The following is an 18,172-nucleotide window of genomic DNA, read 5'->3' on the forward strand; positions in this document are numbered from 1 at the left end:
TGTCTTATCTTATGAAAAGATGCCAGTGCAAATTTTAGATTGGAAAGAACAAGAGTTGCATATAAAGAGGATTCCACTGGTAAAATTGTTATCGCGCAATCATGCAATAGAGGAAGCTTCTTGGGAATTAGAGGAACAAATACACCAAAAATATCCACATCTCTTTAGTGGAGTTTGGAGCTGAGCCAGATAGAGTAAAAGTAAATAACAAGGTATATATGTTGATTTGTATAATATAGGATAGGTAGTGTTAAGGTTTTGATTAAGAATGGTTTTGGGAGAGTTTTTTTTGGGTTATTGTAATCTATCAGGACAAAAAATGTAACCACGGTATTCCTCCGCCATAAGTGAGGGTAATTAATAAAATTGGGATATTTTCTATAAGGATGAAAATGTGATGAATAACAATTTCGATAATGAAATTTTATAAGGAGGGGATTGTAAGAACATGAACCGTGATATATGGATTTATTGTATAAAAGAGGGAAAAAAATGAAATTCTGTAGACTTCGTCGATGAGGACATAATTTGTTGACGAAGGTAGAAGGCTTTTCGTCAAAGAAATTCAGAGGTTCGTCGACAAGAAAAAGCCAAGGGGTTCAGGAAAATTTAATTATCAGGGTTCGTCGACGAAATCGTTGCCTCGTCGACGAAATCCCTGAAGACTTCTGCGACGAGGACACCATTTCGTCAACGAAGCCCCTCGATTCAAAGGCTTATAAAAGATCTTTAGGGGTTGCTTTGGGGCTAAGTTTTCCCAAAAGCTCTCTCTCTCTCTCTCTCTCTCTCTCTCTCTCTCTCTCTAAAACTCTCCCTACTCCTTCTCTTCAGATTCCTTCACCGATCATTGCTAGAATCGGGAAATGGAAGTTACCACAAGGATCGTGGAAGGATTCTCTATAACTTCTATGGATCAGAATCTCGTTTCGAGTGTTTTCGGGTTTCGGACTAAAATCGAGGTAAGGCTTGGTTTTCATTTCTAATTTGGTATATGTATAGTAGTACAAATTGTAAGTATGTTTTGTACTATGGTTTGTAGGTTTCGGGATCTCGGTTCGTAGTTTTGAGGACTGTAGAGTTCGTAGTTGGTTTTCGGGTTAAGGTAAGGGGATTCTGTTTATATCAGTCCATTTTTGAAATCAAGATCGGTAAGCCTGTAGGCTACAATCATATGTATGTTTTGGATACTTATTTGGGGAAATCTATCAGGTAAAAATGCGAAATTTTAGGGTTACAGTTTTCGAGAAAATTGGGGATTTCGGGTATCATCTCTACTTTGTTTGGAAAACTGTTGGTTGCATTAAAACTGTATTATTGAGGTGACTGTAATCCATATTTTCATAAACTGTATACTTGAATTTGCAAACGATATGATTTTCCTTAAACCAAATAAGTGTGGTATTATTGTATGTATGTATGTATTTTGTTCCAAATATTTGTGAAACAGTTATGTGGCGGCTAATTACCGTATGCTGAAATGTATAGGAACGTGAGTTCCAAAATGAATCCAAGAGTTTGTAAAATAGCCATGTATCGGTTAATTACAGTGGGCAAGAGTGGCCGGCTCTATATCCGGGGTGTGAAATATCACCAGTATGTTTTGTCTGGTCACCGAAGGGTGTGTTCTACACCGTATGTAGCAATGGATTCACAATGGGCCTAGGTTGTCGCAGCGTAGTTGTACATGTGGCAATGTAATTGGGGTGAGACTAGGTGACCTTGTGTTGTTGCGTATGTAGCAATGGATTCACTATTAGGCCTGAGTCGTAGATTTTCGTAGTTGCATGTGTAGTAATGTAATCACTGTGAGATTAGGTGACCTTGTGTAGTTGCGTATGAGGCAATGGATTCACCATTGGGCCTTGATCGTCGCAGCGTAGTTGCGTATGTAGCAATGTAATCGCTGTGAGACGAGGTGATCTAGTGTAGTTGCGAACTCGTGTGACGACACTAACCGTATGTATGTATGTATGTATGTATGTATGTTGGGTATCGTATGCACGGGAATGGTTTTCTGAAAATATTGGAACTGTATGGAATTGTATGAAACTGTACGAATTGTTTCAAACTGTATCGTATGTATAGTGTTATGAAGTATGTAAAATGACACCGGTATGCCACACACTGATATAAATTGTTTTCTTCCTTACTGAGAGGTGTCTCACCCCGAATGTACGTACAATATTTTCAGGGCCTTCAGGTTGCGGTAAGTAGCATCCTAGCATCTGAAAGCAAGGGGTGTTGTAACTATTGGTATTACCTTTTAGGTACGAGTTTTGGTATCCAGGTTGTGAGTATAGTTTTGTGGACACCTGGAGTATGTGTTGTAATTATGGGAATGTATATCCTAGTTGTATAGACTTTGGTATGATATTGTTATTGTATAAAAGACCGTATTTCGCTGCGTATTATGGATGAGAATGGATGATTGTGTGTATGTATGTAGGCATCCGTTTACCCCACGGGGTCAGACTCCCTTTATGTATTGTATCATGTATGTTTAAATTGATACAGAGACAGGTTAGGTTACTTAAACTCACCCCCGGGTCCCATTTCCGGGTTCGGGTGTGACAGGGATAATGTAGAGACCCGGAAAATTTAATTAATGAAAGTAACAAAAGAAAAGAAATGAAAGAGAAGGAAAAAGGAAAAAAAGGGGATCAGCAGGGGTTCGTCGATGAACCAATGGTCCTCGTCGATGAATGTCCCTCTAGATCTCATCGACGAAGTACACGTGTCTCATCGACGAGAAGATACCGAGAGTTTGGGAATTTCAGAGAATTTCAAGTTCGTTGACGAACCAGCCTCTGTCGACGAAGTGCCTTCATGGGCTCATCAACGAATCACTTTAACTCTTTAACGAATCACTTTAACTCATCGACGAAGCCTGGCCTACAAATAGGAAAACCCTCATTTTTCAGCGTGATTTCTCTCTCTCTCTCTCTCTCTCTCTCTCTTCGATTTTGGCTTCGTTAAAGCCCATTTTGACGATCAGGAACCGCCACAAGGTTCGTGGGGAAATTCTTTTCAACTTAGTCGGAGCGGATTGTTGGTTTTGAGTTCTTAGGCACCACTTCAAAATCAGGGTAAGTAAAGTATTTTAGGGTTTAATGGGCTAGTTGAAGTATTCGAAACCTAGGAAGTGCTAAATGAGAATTGTTCTGGAAATTGAGTTGATTAATTTTGGGAAATATGAATTTCAGGTTTTTGAGCCGCGAATGCCATGGAGCGTAGGATTTAGAGTGTTAGTGGACCTCTCAGTAAGTCAGGTAAAGGAAATAAATTATAACAGTCATCTTGAGAATTTCTAGTTGAATTAATACGTGAAAATGAGAATATGATATTTTGTCTGAAATTATTATGATATGAATATTAGATAAAATTGTGTTGCATATGAGTAATAACGAATTGTGATATTATGGAATATGAAATATGATTATAGAAATGTTTTTGTTGACTTTTTGAGTCTGATCCTGTTTTGATAATGATAAAACACAATTATCTCATCTGTGCATTGAGCTTTTTTCGCAGGATCATTATTTAGCACACACGGATGATACAAATACTATGGAAGCCATGAGAAACTTGAAGCGCATACGACTTGACATATTCCATGAAATTAAAATAGCAAAAGGATGAAGATATCTCAGATTTTCAGTTGTAATGTGTGTTTAGTCCTACTTGTATTTACATATTTCATAAGATATAATTGAGAGCTCAAATATGACCTTAGATTGACCATAGGACCTCCAAGTAACATGAAAAACCTTTTTCATAAAATTCCTAACTTATATAAATGTTTTAAAATGGTTTTGAAGTTAAAAGAAGACAAAAACTAATTTTTACAAAGGGGTTAGTTGACCGTCCAGCCGACCAAACAATATAAATAAGAATTTTTATCAATCTATAACTTCTTATCCTAATAAGTCTTCAACATGAAAGTTATGGAATTTTCTCTTATCTTTCTGTTGATACTAGGAATGTCCAATTTGGAATCATATAGAAAAAGTTATGGCCAAAACACTTAAAGGTGTACGTAGCGTAAAAATTCCCTTCATGTTTCTTAAGTCACATTGATGGACATTTTTATTGATCCATAACTTCTTATACTAAAATGTGTTCAACATAAAAGTTGTGGAATTTTCTCTTAGTTTCCTGTTGACACCAAGAAAGTCCAATTTTGAGTTCTATAGTAAAAGTTATGTCCAAAATACTGAAGGTTACTCACGTAGAACATCGGTTCAACGCGAATACGTGCTGAATTTTCTTGATTAAATTGATCTGACGGCCAGAACTTAACCTAAGGCTGAGAACACCTTTAAATATGACCTCTAACCCTAGAGCATGAGTTTTTGCCTACCTCTTGAGAGTTTTGAACAGATTGCCAAACTTTTGCATAATTTGCCTACACTCTATCAAGTTCAAACACCTTTTAGGCATTTTCTCAGTTTTACAAAGGGCATTCACACACACATCTTGCTAGGACGTTTGATATTGAGGTTTGGTATACAATGTTTTATATTTGGGAATTTAATCTTCATTGTAAAAGTTTTTCTTCTCTTATATTTTTATTTAATATTTTGTTGAGAGAGCAAGAACCTTAAGTTTTATATTTTTGTTTAAAAATTCTTGTGGGAAAAGTTCATTCTAGGACTTTAAAATTTTTGAAACATTCTTGATATTATTTTTATTCAAAAATTTAATATTGTTTTATTCGTACCAAAAGTTATTTGAGAAAACCCTAAATCTCCAACACATATTATTTGAAAAATAATTTTTTGGAGATATTTGCATTGGGTGTAAATCTTTGAGAAAACTCACTATACATATTTTTATATACAAAGATCATATATTTGATTATTATTGAAATCATCACATATATTCATTGAACTTCAAGTTATATCCTATGAATGTGTTTTAGGAATTTTATTGTACTCATTAGCTTGTTCAGAAGCATCAGAGTGTTCATGAATTTTATCAATCTATTGTATTAACGGTTTGGGTTGTGAACTGGGGAGGAGGAAGTTGTGCCTCTTGTAAACAACGGAGTAGAAGGAAGTTGTGCCTCTTGTAAGCAGCGGAGTAGGAGGAAGCTACTCCTATTATAATCAGTGATTTGTAACAGGAAGCTCCATCCAGGTTTAAGGAACAGATTAGTGGAATCCTTGGGTGTTTTGCCCAAGACGAGGACATAGGCCGGGTTTGGCCAAACCTCGTTAAAAATTTGGTGTTTGCGCTCTCTCTCTATCCCTCTTTATATTTCCGCACTTATATTCATATTATACCTGTTGTGCATGCTTTAAATATTCATATATATGAATATCTAAAATACGTGAGAATAATTGGGTAATACTTAATTAATTGAGATATCCATTGATTAAATTAATTAAGTTATATAATACTGAAATCGGTGAATATCCAAGTTTGTTCTTGTATGTTTGGATTTTCAATTAAGGATTGAAGTACCAAAATATTTTTAAATACCCAATTCACCCCCCTCCTCTTGGGATTACACCTAAATTAACAGTTTTCTATGATAAATGGGAAAATATGAGAATATAATATGTTTTATTGAGAAATGTAGAAATTCGTGAAATGAAATATATATATATATATATATATGTATATATTATTATGAAAATGAAATGTGTATTGAAAAGATGGGAAAGAAACAGAAAACAAAGAGAATGTTGAAATGTGATATATATCATTATGAGATGAGATATGAATACTGAAAATGTGAATATGGGAATGTGAATGTTGTAATGTGAATATTGCAATTGTGAAAGTTGAAATGTGAATACTGGAATGTGAATATGGATATGTGAATATTGCAATGTGAATGCTGCAATATGAATACTAAAATGTGAATAATGAAATGTGGAAATGAGAACCTTGATGGATGGTTGTTGATATAGAGTATGGTACCATTGCTAGTAAGGTATTAGTGCAACCACACGGTCTCGTGGAGAGTTTGGCATGACAGTTGATTGGGCCTTTGGAGAGATGTTAACTGCCCCTGGGTCCGGACCAGGCTGCGGTAGGCCAATCGTACTATAGAATGACAGGTAGAGTTCTTATTTTGATCTAATCGGGTCAGCCAACCGTGGTTTAGATCTAGCCTTCGAGCCGCACAACCTCGACCATGGGAGGAAGCATAGCGTGGAGAATATCCTCAGGGCAATCATGAGTTACGAACGTCACATGGATTGGTTACCGAGGACACTCATGAGTTAGATGTGAAATGGAAATGAGAAATGAAAGAGCGTGAGTTTAATAACATAAATAATCAGGGCGAAATAAAACTTTCCGCCTGAGGGTTTAATGAATAAGGTGAGTGCCCTGATAAGTATCAGTTGTAGCCTCACCCGAGTAAATCAAGCAAGGTTACAAACGATATCAAAGTAAAGGAGAGCTACTTGTATGGGCGTGTAATCTCCCCATATCCTCGGAAACTTTCGCTGATAAATATGGGTTGCATGTGAATGAGTTTGAAAAATGGAATTAAAGTTTATAAAAGCTTGTGTTTTATATCTATATGATTATGAGTATGATTGGTATATTTTTCTTAGATGGTATTATCATTGAAATGAGAATATTATGATATAACGAAACTCTTACTGCCACACACTGTAAATAATTTATTCCATCTTATTGAGATGTGTCTCACCCAAATATCTAGATATTTCAGCGAACCATTTCAGACCAGGAGATAGAGCTCCGAGATAAAGGGGAGCTGGTACCCTGATAGACAGGGTGAGTATTTTGAGTTAGGAATGTATGATTCCCCTAGAGTTTTTGATTGATTTTGGGAATGTGTTTAGACATATATATATATACAGATGGTTAGAACTCTAGTTATTTGTATTCTGGATGATTTGTAATTATTGATATATGCTGTTAGGGTTGTTTATATAAGTTTGAATGATTATCTAGTACCAGTTTCGAGTCGGGTTATGCTGATACGGTATCAGAGATTCTGACATGGCCAATGTTGGAGTATTATCGATTAATATTTATTTATTGGAGAAAAAATGGTATGAAAATAGGGGCGTCACATCCATCCTATACCTCCCATCACAAACTCATCTCTAGCCCATTCTATGTTCATTCCTTTATTTAAAAAAAAATTTATAATTTCACTCCTCCCCCCACACTTTTATAAATTCCATTTTCTTCTCCAAATTTTTCTTAAAAATAGGAAACTCTCAACATTTATTTTTCACAAAAAAAATTCCAAAGGAAAAGAATGATTAGTGAGTGAAAGAGTTAGTAGTGGAGGGAGAATTTTTGTTATACTTCAAATTTTTACTCACCCACTCTTTCTGATCTCATTTTCCAAGATATTTGTTGTAAGCGTCTCATAAGGTTAAGTAAGGGTAAGTAAATTTAATTATGTTATATTTTTATTAAATTTTATACCAGAATTTATTTGTAAGTAAATTTGATTATGTTAGTTTTTTATTAAAATTTATACCCGATTTTATTTGTAAGTAAATTTTGATTATGTTAGTTATTTTTTATAAAAAAATTTTAAGTTTATTTTTATACATATTTAATTATACCAATTTTATCTTTAATATATATTTGCATTTATTTTTGAGTTAAGAAATATTCTAAACCCCTCGAGTATTTTACAGCATTAATTTCTATTCAAAAAAATATTTTTAACACGAAAATCGTGTGACATGAGTTTATTTTTACGTTACATATTTCACGAAAATATGAGTAAAGATGACATGAGTTTATTTTTACATTATCTATTTCATGAAAATATGAGTAAAAATGAAATCTTCATGCATAAATTATATAATAAGATGTTTTTAAAATCCTTTATGGCTCAGAGGATACAAAAAATTATGAATGCTTGGTACCGTAACTTAAAGTTTAAACGGATCAGAGTGCACCCACACTATTTACAGAATGGTTATATGTGGTAATTGATTTCTCCTGAGTAGACACTTGATTCCGGGTCAAGACTTAATAGAAAAAATCTAACTTAATGATGATGTACATTAATTTAGTTTGGCCGGCCAGCCAGTTAAGTCCAGTTTTCAGACCGGACAACCTAGTAATGGGGGTAAACATGATTTACGATTAACATGCTTAAGAGTTATTTTTACAGTATATGTATATACATATTTAATTGCGTAAACAGAACTATTGATGATTTGAAGGAAAAATATATGTTTATGTGAACAAGGACATCTTTATGCCTAAATGATGATTTGAAGGAAACGCATGAGGAAAAATATATATGATTGAGTATTATAGTTATAATTTTAAAGTTAAAAAGTTCAGTTTAACAGTTATAATATATGATTATAAGATTTTACTGCTATAAATGATAGTAAAAGTTTTATACAAAAATTTTTAAATTTACATTTATTTTAAAAGTAGTTTTGAAGTTATAGTATTAAATATTTGTTTACGAAATTATAATATTATGAAAATTCATTTTGGTCACACACTAATAATAATCTTATTTACTTACTAAGCGTCGTCTCACCCCAATTATTATTTTACATTTCAGATAATTCTAAAGAGTACTAGAAACTTGACATAGCAAGTGCATGGACAAGAATAGAAAGAGTAGAGTAGAATATAAATTTACCATAATACAATTTTAGAATATGTTTGTGTATTTAAGAATTTTAAGAATGTTAATTTTAATAATTGAAATATATACTTGTAATAAAACTAATTAGTGTTCTGTTAATAAAAATAATTTAGATTTATTTGCTTCCACTGAAAAATTTATATTTAGGAACCCACTCGGTTTCGGGTCTTTACACATATATTCAAATAAAAACTTGAAATCTTAGTTCCCCAAGTACATCATAAGCTTATGTGTGAGAGCATAAATATTTTCATGCTTATCAACAAAATTCAACATAATTTTGTACTTCATTTTGTATAAATCTACATATACAAATTCAAAACATGAAATCTGAGAATTCCCAAACACAAGATAAACATGATGTTTATTTTGTGTTTGTATTTTTTACATATAAGCATGACAGTTGTCTCATAAAATGTCCTATAAATAATTTCTCAAATACACGAGTAATATAGAAATGTTAAAATGGTGTTTGAAAACATGAATTCACCACTATGAAATTAAAGTCTGTGAATTTGAAAAAATTTAACACAATTTTATACTATATTTTGTCTAAATCCACATAATTCTAATATAATACCTGAAGCCCAAGCTCCCAAACAGATAACAAGACAATCATTGAGAGCATAAAATTCATGCTTTAAAGTTGTGTGGATTTAATACAATTTTATACTTCATTTTGTTCAAATTTACATAAGTTCAAAACATGAAATACAAGGTAAGCATATTTTCAATTTTCCATTTCATTATTAATCTTCTTTTTTATCTAGTGTCACTTCCCTCACAAGATTGTGATAATTTTAAGGGTCGTTTGGTGTCACTGTTAAAAATTATGAAAATGAAATCTAGAAGCGAAAACTAATGGTCGTTTGGTATTACTATCAAAAATTACAAAAATGAAAAATAAAAAACTAAAAAAATGAAATTAAAAACTAAAAATCAGCAACATGTTTGGTTCATATTTATAAAAATAAAATATATAAAAAACTTAATTAAAAAAAATGCTCATTTTCATCTTTAAATAAAATAATATAAAAAAAGATTTAAAATAATAAAATTTAAAAATAATGCGCACTAAAAAAATACTATAATAAAAAAATTATAAAAATTATTTTACTTATTTGTTTTTCAAAATTTACTTTACAATAAAAGATTTATTAGACATGAAAATTGGAAAATAGTAAAAATATTTTTGTAATTGGCTTTATTATCGTTTTTTGAAATTTATGTCTATCTCAATTATATTTAAATTCACATGATCATTTAATTTTAATTTTAATTTATAAGTGTATAAAATGAATGTTTTAACTAAAAAAGATTATTTGTGGATATTAAAATTTCTGGCAATGGATTGTCAAAATGATTGAAAACCATAAAAATGGTTTTAATTTTTTTTCCCAAACAGCTGAAAATCAATAATAAAAATAGAAAATTAGCAACATAAGCAAACACACTTTTATAATATGTTTTTCCACTATATAAAAATAGGGAAAAAAAAAAAAAACAATAACGATACTAACCATACCCTAAAAATTAGAAATAGAAACCAAAATCCAAGAACAAATAACCTGTTTGGTTATTATTTGTGGAACTAAAACAAATTACGAAATTGATTAAACAAATGCTAATTTTTGTCCTTGAATCAAAAAACAATTACAACATAGATTAAAATAATAAAAGTAATATAATTTAAAATACTATAATAAAAACAAAAATCATTACAATTATTTTGCTTACTCAGTATATTTCACAATCCACTTTCCAAGAACTGGACAATTAAAATATAATAAAATATTTTGTAAATGGATTTTATTATTTTGTATTTTAAAAATAGTTTTAATTTTAAATTATTTTTTAAAATTCATATAATTACTTTATTTTTATTTTAATTAAAAAAATATGGATACAATGAGCGATTTAATAAAAAAAATTAATTCGGAATAATAAAATATTATGGTAAATGGCTGGAGAAAAATAAAATCCATTATATAAACAAACATTTTTTCATAAGGTGTTCATTATAAAGAAATGAAAAACGAAAATCAAATGCAGAAAGGATACCAAACAGGCCTTGTCCGGCAAACCCTAAGGATTTGGATTTGGGAGCGTGAGAGAGGAAGCAGTTTTGAATTGTGGTTCCAAAGAGATGAGTCATGAGTCCACAAAACAGAAAGCTCCCCATCCCCACGCAGGCAGAGTGGCAGGGGCAGAGGTGCCTGCAAATAGCCCTGCTTCGTCCTGGTCCCCACCGTTTGTCCCAGCCCTCGTTTGCAATTCCCAGTCTTTCTGTCTCTTCTCGTGGCCGTGCTGTCCTCAAAAGTTCCTGGTCCGCAGAGAAAAGTAAGAGAGAGAAACAATGAACAATTCAATCAAACAGGGAGAGAGAGAGAGAGCTGAAGAGACAAAAGGGGAAGTCGAAAGTCAGACTTTAGGGGCATTACTTCAAATCCCATCTTCTCATGGCTCTTGTTTTGTTCTCTCTCTCTCTCTTTCTCTCGCTCTCTCCCTCGCACACACACACACAGGGCTTTATTTATATATATGCTATGTTCTCTCCATTCATTTGTGTTGGCAGGTGCCCACCATTTCTTTGTGGGCCTGTTAGATTAATGGATTTATTTAAATACATACATCTCATTTCCCTTTCTCTGGGATTCTGCAATTCCTTATGCTGTTGCAATTTGCATGCATGGAAATAAAAAAAAAAAAAGAAAATTAGGCATATTACATATTACCTAGAGAGGGAGAGAGAGAGAGAGAGAGAGAGAGAGCTTCATTAATTAAAGATTCAGCCATACTCGCTTATACCCCGTCCTTCTCAAATTCTTGGCTCTTATAAGGGATGTTGACCATACATGCACAGGAATTGAATAACACCCACCTGTTTCTTCCTTGTGCCTTTCATTTAATGTCTCATTCGTTTTCTCACTTATGAAATTGAAAATTTTCATACTGCTTTCTGGGTACTTCATAAAAAATTTTGGGTCAGTGCCCTCCTCAGCAATTGGGTTTCTGTTGTCCTCGGATCCAAACTATTCAAGGGTCGTCTGCATGCACATTCCCTGTTCTCCCACTCATTTAACTTTCTTTTGACGCATCTCCCCTGTTTTTTTGTCACAAGGGCATGACCATAATCATAATACTCGTACCAATGTGCGCATAGGAAGGCCTAAAAGCAAATAGCTACGCTTTTATATTTATTCCTCGAGCATTTTTCAACTAAACTGTGAACCAAACAAGTTCTATGCTGGTTAGATTCTATTATATATGTTCATATTCTCAATGTCATCATGATCTATGCCCCAGTTCATCCCCCTAAATTGTCTCTGGGTCAATTGACAAATGCCTGTGGGACACAATCCACATGGAGGGCATCTTCGGCTTGGCCCAAATTTGGGTGTCCCACATGAAATCTTTGGAGTTTTTTTGTTGCACAGACCCACTCACTTTGGATACTTTTCGGGTTCGTATCTTTGGAAAACTTGCCACTTATGTAAAAAGCTCACGTTAAAATTATGCCACCAAAGGGATCATGCAAGTCTCTTTTCATCATAGCATGCAAATAAAAATATGCACAATCGATACTTGGAAGCGTAATCGAGAATTGACGTTTCCTTGTTGCATGTAAGGAGATTGTACAATAATTTGCATGATCAAGAATGTTCAGAGTCCAATGAGGAAACTATTTGAGTTTTGCGCAAAATATGTAACTAGGAAGCTTTTCAAATTAGGCACCTACACTGCATCGGTGTGGAGTTGAGGGCATAGAATTGAGATGAGATAGCAACAACATATCAGCAGTAGAACATGAGTTTCTTAACACTGTCACTAAGTTTTGGCAAAGGGGTTGCCTTTGGTGGCGCAGCTCTGGAAAGTGTAGAAGCATTTTTGGTAAAAGCCAAGGATTCCGAACGCTCGAGGTAAAGTCTGCCTCTATATGCGGCAAGGTGGGCATAATAGGCAGGAGGCACCAATGAAACAGGCTTGGTGCACCGTACAAATGTGTAGCAGAGGTTGTAAACCAACTTCTGCAGTTCATCAGAAGTAAATTGGTTTTCATCCCACAAGATATGGTAATGAGTAGGTCTGCTTGTTCCCTTCACCCCCCAATGGCTACAAAGATAGAAATCGAATTCCTTTGGATGAGTAATCACAGAGTCCACAACAGTTCCTGGGGGGATATTCTCATTGAAAAATTGGTTCCGAATCGAAGATAGACTAGTTTCGTCCGGGAACAATCTGGTGTGGTGCCTCTTCTGGACTACTGCAAAAGTAATGGGAGGTTTATAGCTGGGAAATCGAGAACAAGCCTCCCTAATAGCCTGCAACTCCTCTTGAAGCACCTTATAGAACTGAGTTTCGCTTACGCCATCCCTGAAAAAAATTATCCTCTTGGGAAGTTCAGTTACTTCCTGATAGAAATCATCTAGTATTTCCCCCACCATAGTGCCAAGATCCTGGATAATTTCTTGTCTATGCGTTTGTGATCGCATTCTCGATATATATCTGTTTGATGCCGGCCAATTCATACTACCGACCACTGCAGCAACAGAGGGGCTGAAATCATCAAGCGGGTGAGGATGGGTCACATCAGCACCCATGAAGATCACTGGCTCATCAGGCCGAAGGAGCCTAGGGATTTGAGAGGGCAAGGAATTATACAATGCCACTGTGCATCCACCAACTTTGGCATTAATCTTAAGAGCCAAATTTGCCAGAAACTGTGAACTCAACTTGTCTAAATTTGGGTAGAGGCAGCACTGGCTTACAACACCAACGCTTGTCTCAGCAATGCGCTTCAAATCTGCATATCCCTTGTGTTTTCTCTCCATTAAACATATAAGCAGTTGGAGCTGGTTGGATGCAGCTTTGAGGATTTTCTTAAGTTTAGATTCTAAGAGGGAGACATTGTTAAGCACCTGAATTGATTCAAATTGAGGGTTAAGAACAGTGTTTTTGTTCAGAAATATGCCCAACTGCTCACACCTCTGAGAGAGCTGGTTTATGAATTTCGGAATGTTTGATTTTTGATCTGAGGTGCCACCAAAACTTAATAGTGCCCACCTTTCAATTCGAGTTCCTTCAATGACTTGGCTCTCCAAGAGATTCCATTGGCGATCATGACGAGAAGGAATTATGTCTCTTATATGGCCACCTTCACCAAGCTTTAGCTTTGGAGGTTGAAGAACTCTCCCATTTAGTCTGGTCATTTCTCTAGAAACATGGAGCTTGAATTCTCTGCCTCGGTTGCCACTAAGAAAAAGAAGAGCTTGGATTATTAGTAAAAGTTAAATGGGAATGTAAAAATTTAAAACTGTTTTGTTCTAGGGAAGCATTCATCTTTCTGAGATCAAGAAATATGTTCTTCTCCAGACAATGCTGACTTCGATTAGAAATTACCTTGTTGGGCCAACTGGTCCTCTCATGACTCCATCAATAATGACTTTTCTTTCTCTTGGTCTTTGACATCCCATCTTGAGTATCCTAGCAGTCTGGTCATCAGACAATTTCCCAAGAAACTTCTGGCCTTCACAAATCATACAAAGCTCCATAGGTAGATAACAAGGTTTACTCCTACTTATCTGCAAGCATGGCAAGTTCCTGAATTGTATATCATAATCATAATGATCCATGAAATAATTCACCAGCCTTAGCTTCTTTCCATCTCTGTCTTCGAAACAGAGATTTTCTGTAGCTTCTTCAGTTAGGCCATAAACTCGGTATCTTTGAACAGTTTCTCTATGGCAAACAAAAATCCTGATGTTTTTTAATGCCTTCTCCACTTCCTTTCTCTCTTCCCTAGTCAAGCCCCTTGTCTTCCTCTGTGAAAGGTCTCGCAGAAACTCAAGACGCTTCTGCAAGTAGGGAATTACACCAATACTCTCATGGAAAGCTGTTACAGAGAAATCCACATTAAGAGCAAGGCCTTGTTGGGTCGGTCTAAGACTCTGAAAGAAACCTCTCAATCCAACAGCACCTCCTCCAATTTCTTTTGTCCCTCCCATTGAACTTGAGTAGAATGATCTTCCTGAGGCTACACACTTCTCCATTGGGCTCTCCCGCAAAACAACATCCAAAGCATGGAGATAATCTTGAGGAAGAGGGATCCAATCTTCTCCCTCCTTGCTCAAGTAGCTATTCAATTCTTTTCCATCGAACTTCGACACAAGTTTTATGTTTATCTTAAAGAGCTTAAGCTGTTGATGCTTCTCTTGCCAGTCATTAGTCTCTCTGGATGGCAAAAATGACTTGCCGGTGGGAATTGGGAGGCTAATGAAGATTTCAAGTCTGTCATTCTTGAATTCAATAGGGCTATACAGATTCTTGCGGCCATCGAAGGCTGGAAAAGCACCAGATAGCACAGACGAGTTGTCCTCTACTAGTTTTTTCTTGATCATTCGAGCAACTTCCTTGGAAGGATTTGGGGATATGTCAACATCGTAATGAAAAATTCGTTGAGAAGAGTCGAATCGTACTAGAAAATGGTTGGCAAGGAGAGGGATCACTGGCCCTTCTATGCCACCAGCATCCGGCCTTCTTGCTGGCATTAGTGTTTGTGGTTTGGCACCCATGACTCTCCTTCTATCTTCACCTTTAGGAGCCAAATTGGTTCGCCTTTGGAGACTCTCTGCCACTGGTTAGTAATGGGGACAGGGAAAGAACAAGGTAAGCTACAGTAATTCTATTCCATAACCTTATAAAACTGCAGAACCTAAAGCTTCATTCTCAATGAAAATGGTTAAGTGGCGCAGCTGCTACATAAGCAACAAGACAACCGAACTTAAGGTTCTTATATAAGAACTAGCCAGAAATATCCATGTTAGCATATGTGGCCATAGTTTAGTTGTGCTAGAACACATTAACATGATATATAAAAAGGAAAAATCATATTTTGGAAAAGAAGAGCAAAAAGGAAAATACAAGAAGAAGCAATAAGACTAATTTCAACAAGCTGTTTTGTAGAGGGTATTTAAAAAGGTTCAAGTTTCTATTTTTGCTTGAAAACAATATACTTGCCTTGATAAATTTATAAACCCTCTCCATAGTCACTTAATATCTCAATCTAAGCGGACTCACAAAAGAACACAGGATGAACAACAACATGAACAGTAATAAAAATAAGAAGTATGCAACATAACAGAACAATCAAAAAAGAAAAGAAATACTGCGTTACCTGGGGAAACTGTGGGAGCTGGGAAGTGGGTATCGGAGGAGGTGACACGAGGTGGGTTGTTCTGCTTCCATGGCTGTTTCTGCAAATGGGGTTTCGCTCTAACGCTCTGGTTTTGGGGAAGAGATAGAGTTGACGTCAGGTGCAGAGGTATTGGCGGAGGCAGAGGGAGAAGAGCTGGGTAACTCTGGTATTGGTTCTGGTTGGAGTACCCAATCCAATTTGAGTGCCGCAACAGCTGATGCTGATAGGCTTGAGAGTTGCTCCTCCCCCTGAAACTCCTGCCTTTGGTGTTGCATTTCCTGCTAGCATTGGACTCCTCTGTTTCTTCCATAACTTATTAGTCTAGATAGAAGCAAGACTGAAAGAAAAATGGAATGATACACATGAGAAAGAAAAGAGTTCTACGTCTGATATATGGGGGGAAGTTTTCACAGTGGAGACTATAGTTATTGGAGAGAGAGAGAGATTGATTTGCTGCTGATGAATAAATTTCAATTCAAAGGGAAAAGTCTTGCCTGGGTTGCCTTGAATGAGAGGAGAAAATGCCAGAGCCTTGAAGGGGGGTGTGACTATTGGAGCTGTGCAATCTGTGCATAAGAGCAAATGGTGGGGCATTTGGTTCCTTTATGATCCATTGACTACCTGTCAAAACATACAAGCCTATACTACCTGATTTTTTCTTCCTTTCTAATGAATCTTACCTGAGGTCATATGAGGAGGGAAAGACCTATTTAAATAAATAAATAAATAAATAAACAGAAAATTGATAATGAGAACAGTGATTGGACTCTTGTGTCCCCCACACACCCTTTCTCTTTTAGACTCAAATTCTGTAACTTGTTATTTTTATCTCTATTTGGTATATTATAACATCATCTGCTCATCATCACCCCCGCTGACTAATTCAGTACCCATGACAAAAGCATAAACATGCTGGAACCACTGGGACCAAATTGCAGACGCCCCACCCTAAAAAAAGAAATTCAAAAAACAAAAGGTAGAAGATAGGAGAGAAATGAGAAGCATATGAAATGTAAATGACCCAATTATACCTGATCAGTGATATGGGTTGGTAAAGAGGTTGGGACCAACAGCAACCCATTACTTACTATCCCAAAAACAGAATTCCAACTTCAACCTTGAGAGGTGCCACTCTCCCTTATTGAGTTATTAGAGTTCAATCTTGGGTATTCTGCCGGAGCCTGCAGCTAGGGTTTTCTTCTGTTGACTCTCCATCTCAATGAAAGGGATTTTAGTTTTCTGCAATCCCTTTTGACACATCTCACATTTGACAGAAAAAGGTCATGTGTTTTGGGGATTGAGATCTTCTTCAATCCCTCTCTCTCTCTCTCTCTCTCTCTCTCTCTCTCATGTCATACAGAAGAGCTTTCTGGCTCCACAAGGATATTATAATCAAATGAATTCCAGCTCTCTAGATCAACTTTTAGACCCAATCCCCAATACCAAAAACAGATGCTGGTTCCATCAAGCAGTCTGACGATAATCATAAGGGACTATTTCGCAGGTGACCCAAAACTTCATTCATTCCTCCAGTAGTCCTCCAACTTTTCGTCTCACTTTTGCCTCATCTTTTGTCAACACTTTTAATGGGAGGGCTCCTGTTCAATGTTCATGCACTTGGGGATGGATGGCTAAAGCCTTAAATCTGAAAAACCCTTTGTTTATATATTCTCCCAGGGATAAACCCATACGCTTGGAATGTGGTGATGGGACAATATGATTAATATGGAGCCTAGGGTTGTTCAACTCATTTCCAGAGTTGGACCACATCAGTACCCATTATTTACAGTATAGTTTATGATTTTCCTTAGCATATAGACAAAAACTTTGGATTGGTACCATTACAGTTTCCAGCCTCTCACGGGTCGACACGTGGTGCAACGCTGGTGGGTCCCCCTTGAAGTAAAATTTATCAGCCAACAAAGAAAAAAAATGAGAGGTATCCAACACATTTAAACTGGGTTGCTGTTGTTGAGTCCTCACTGAATTTAGAGTGGAAAAACCTAGAGACTCCCCAATCACTGCCCAACTATAAAGTTGCGATGATTGTTTTATCTTTGGTTTGCTTGCCTTTTTCTGGTTCTATTGATTTCTTTCTCTGTGCTGCATGAAAAGGAGACCCCATGTGCTTGCTTGGTTACACTTGCCTCCTGCCTAAAATTAGGTCTCTGCCCTTGTTATTAATTCTCATCATCCCTGTAGAGAACAAATTAGGCATGATCAAGGGTGAGAATTGTCTTTCAGCTCCTTTGTTTTGATTTTTTTTTTCTTTTTTGAAGAGACAGATTTAAGCTTCACTACAAAATATATCAAGAATAAGTTTTAGAAGTGCCCTTCGAGCCGGCTAATCCCTCCAT

At 35.6% G+C, this 18,172-nt stretch overlaps 1 protein-coding gene across 6 annotated transcripts; it reads right to left on the reverse strand.

The window, feature by feature from the left end:
* Positions 1-10,590: 10,590 nt before the first annotated feature.
* On the reverse strand, positions 10,591-17,483 carry LOC131143744 (protein argonaute 7). Of its 6 annotated transcripts, none has more exons than XR_009133666.1 (5): positions 16,310-17,483; positions 15,795-16,152; positions 14,021-15,254; positions 12,360-13,873; positions 10,591-10,943 (listed from the first exon to the last, which is right to left on the reverse strand). XR_009133666.1 is itself a non-coding variant. In XM_058092034.1 (5 exons), exons 3-5 carry the CDS (start codon positions 16,123-16,125, stop codon positions 12,415-12,417), a joined length of 3,024 nt encoding a protein of 1,007 aa, XP_057948017.1. In that variant the 5' UTR covers positions 16,126-16,152; positions 16,310-16,381; positions 16,847-17,483; the 3' UTR covers positions 12,159-12,414. The 6 variants fall into 6 exon arrangements, 5 of the variants coding, with proteins under 5 accessions (XP_057948017.1, XP_057948015.1, XP_057948016.1 ...); XM_058092034.1 differs by lacking the exon at positions 10,591-10,943 and having other exon boundaries at positions 12,159-13,873; positions 16,310-16,381; positions 16,847-17,483; XM_058092032.1 differs by lacking the exon at positions 10,591-10,943 and having other exon boundaries at positions 12,159-13,873; positions 16,310-16,436; positions 16,847-17,482.
* Positions 17,484-18,172: the final 689 nt, after the last annotated feature.

Source organism: Malania oleifera, chromosome 12, assembly GCF_029873635.1.
Source record: "Malania oleifera isolate guangnan ecotype guangnan chromosome 12, ASM2987363v1, whole genome shotgun sequence".
NCBI classification, from domain to species: Eukaryota; Viridiplantae; Streptophyta; class Magnoliopsida; order Santalales; family Ximeniaceae; genus Malania; species Malania oleifera.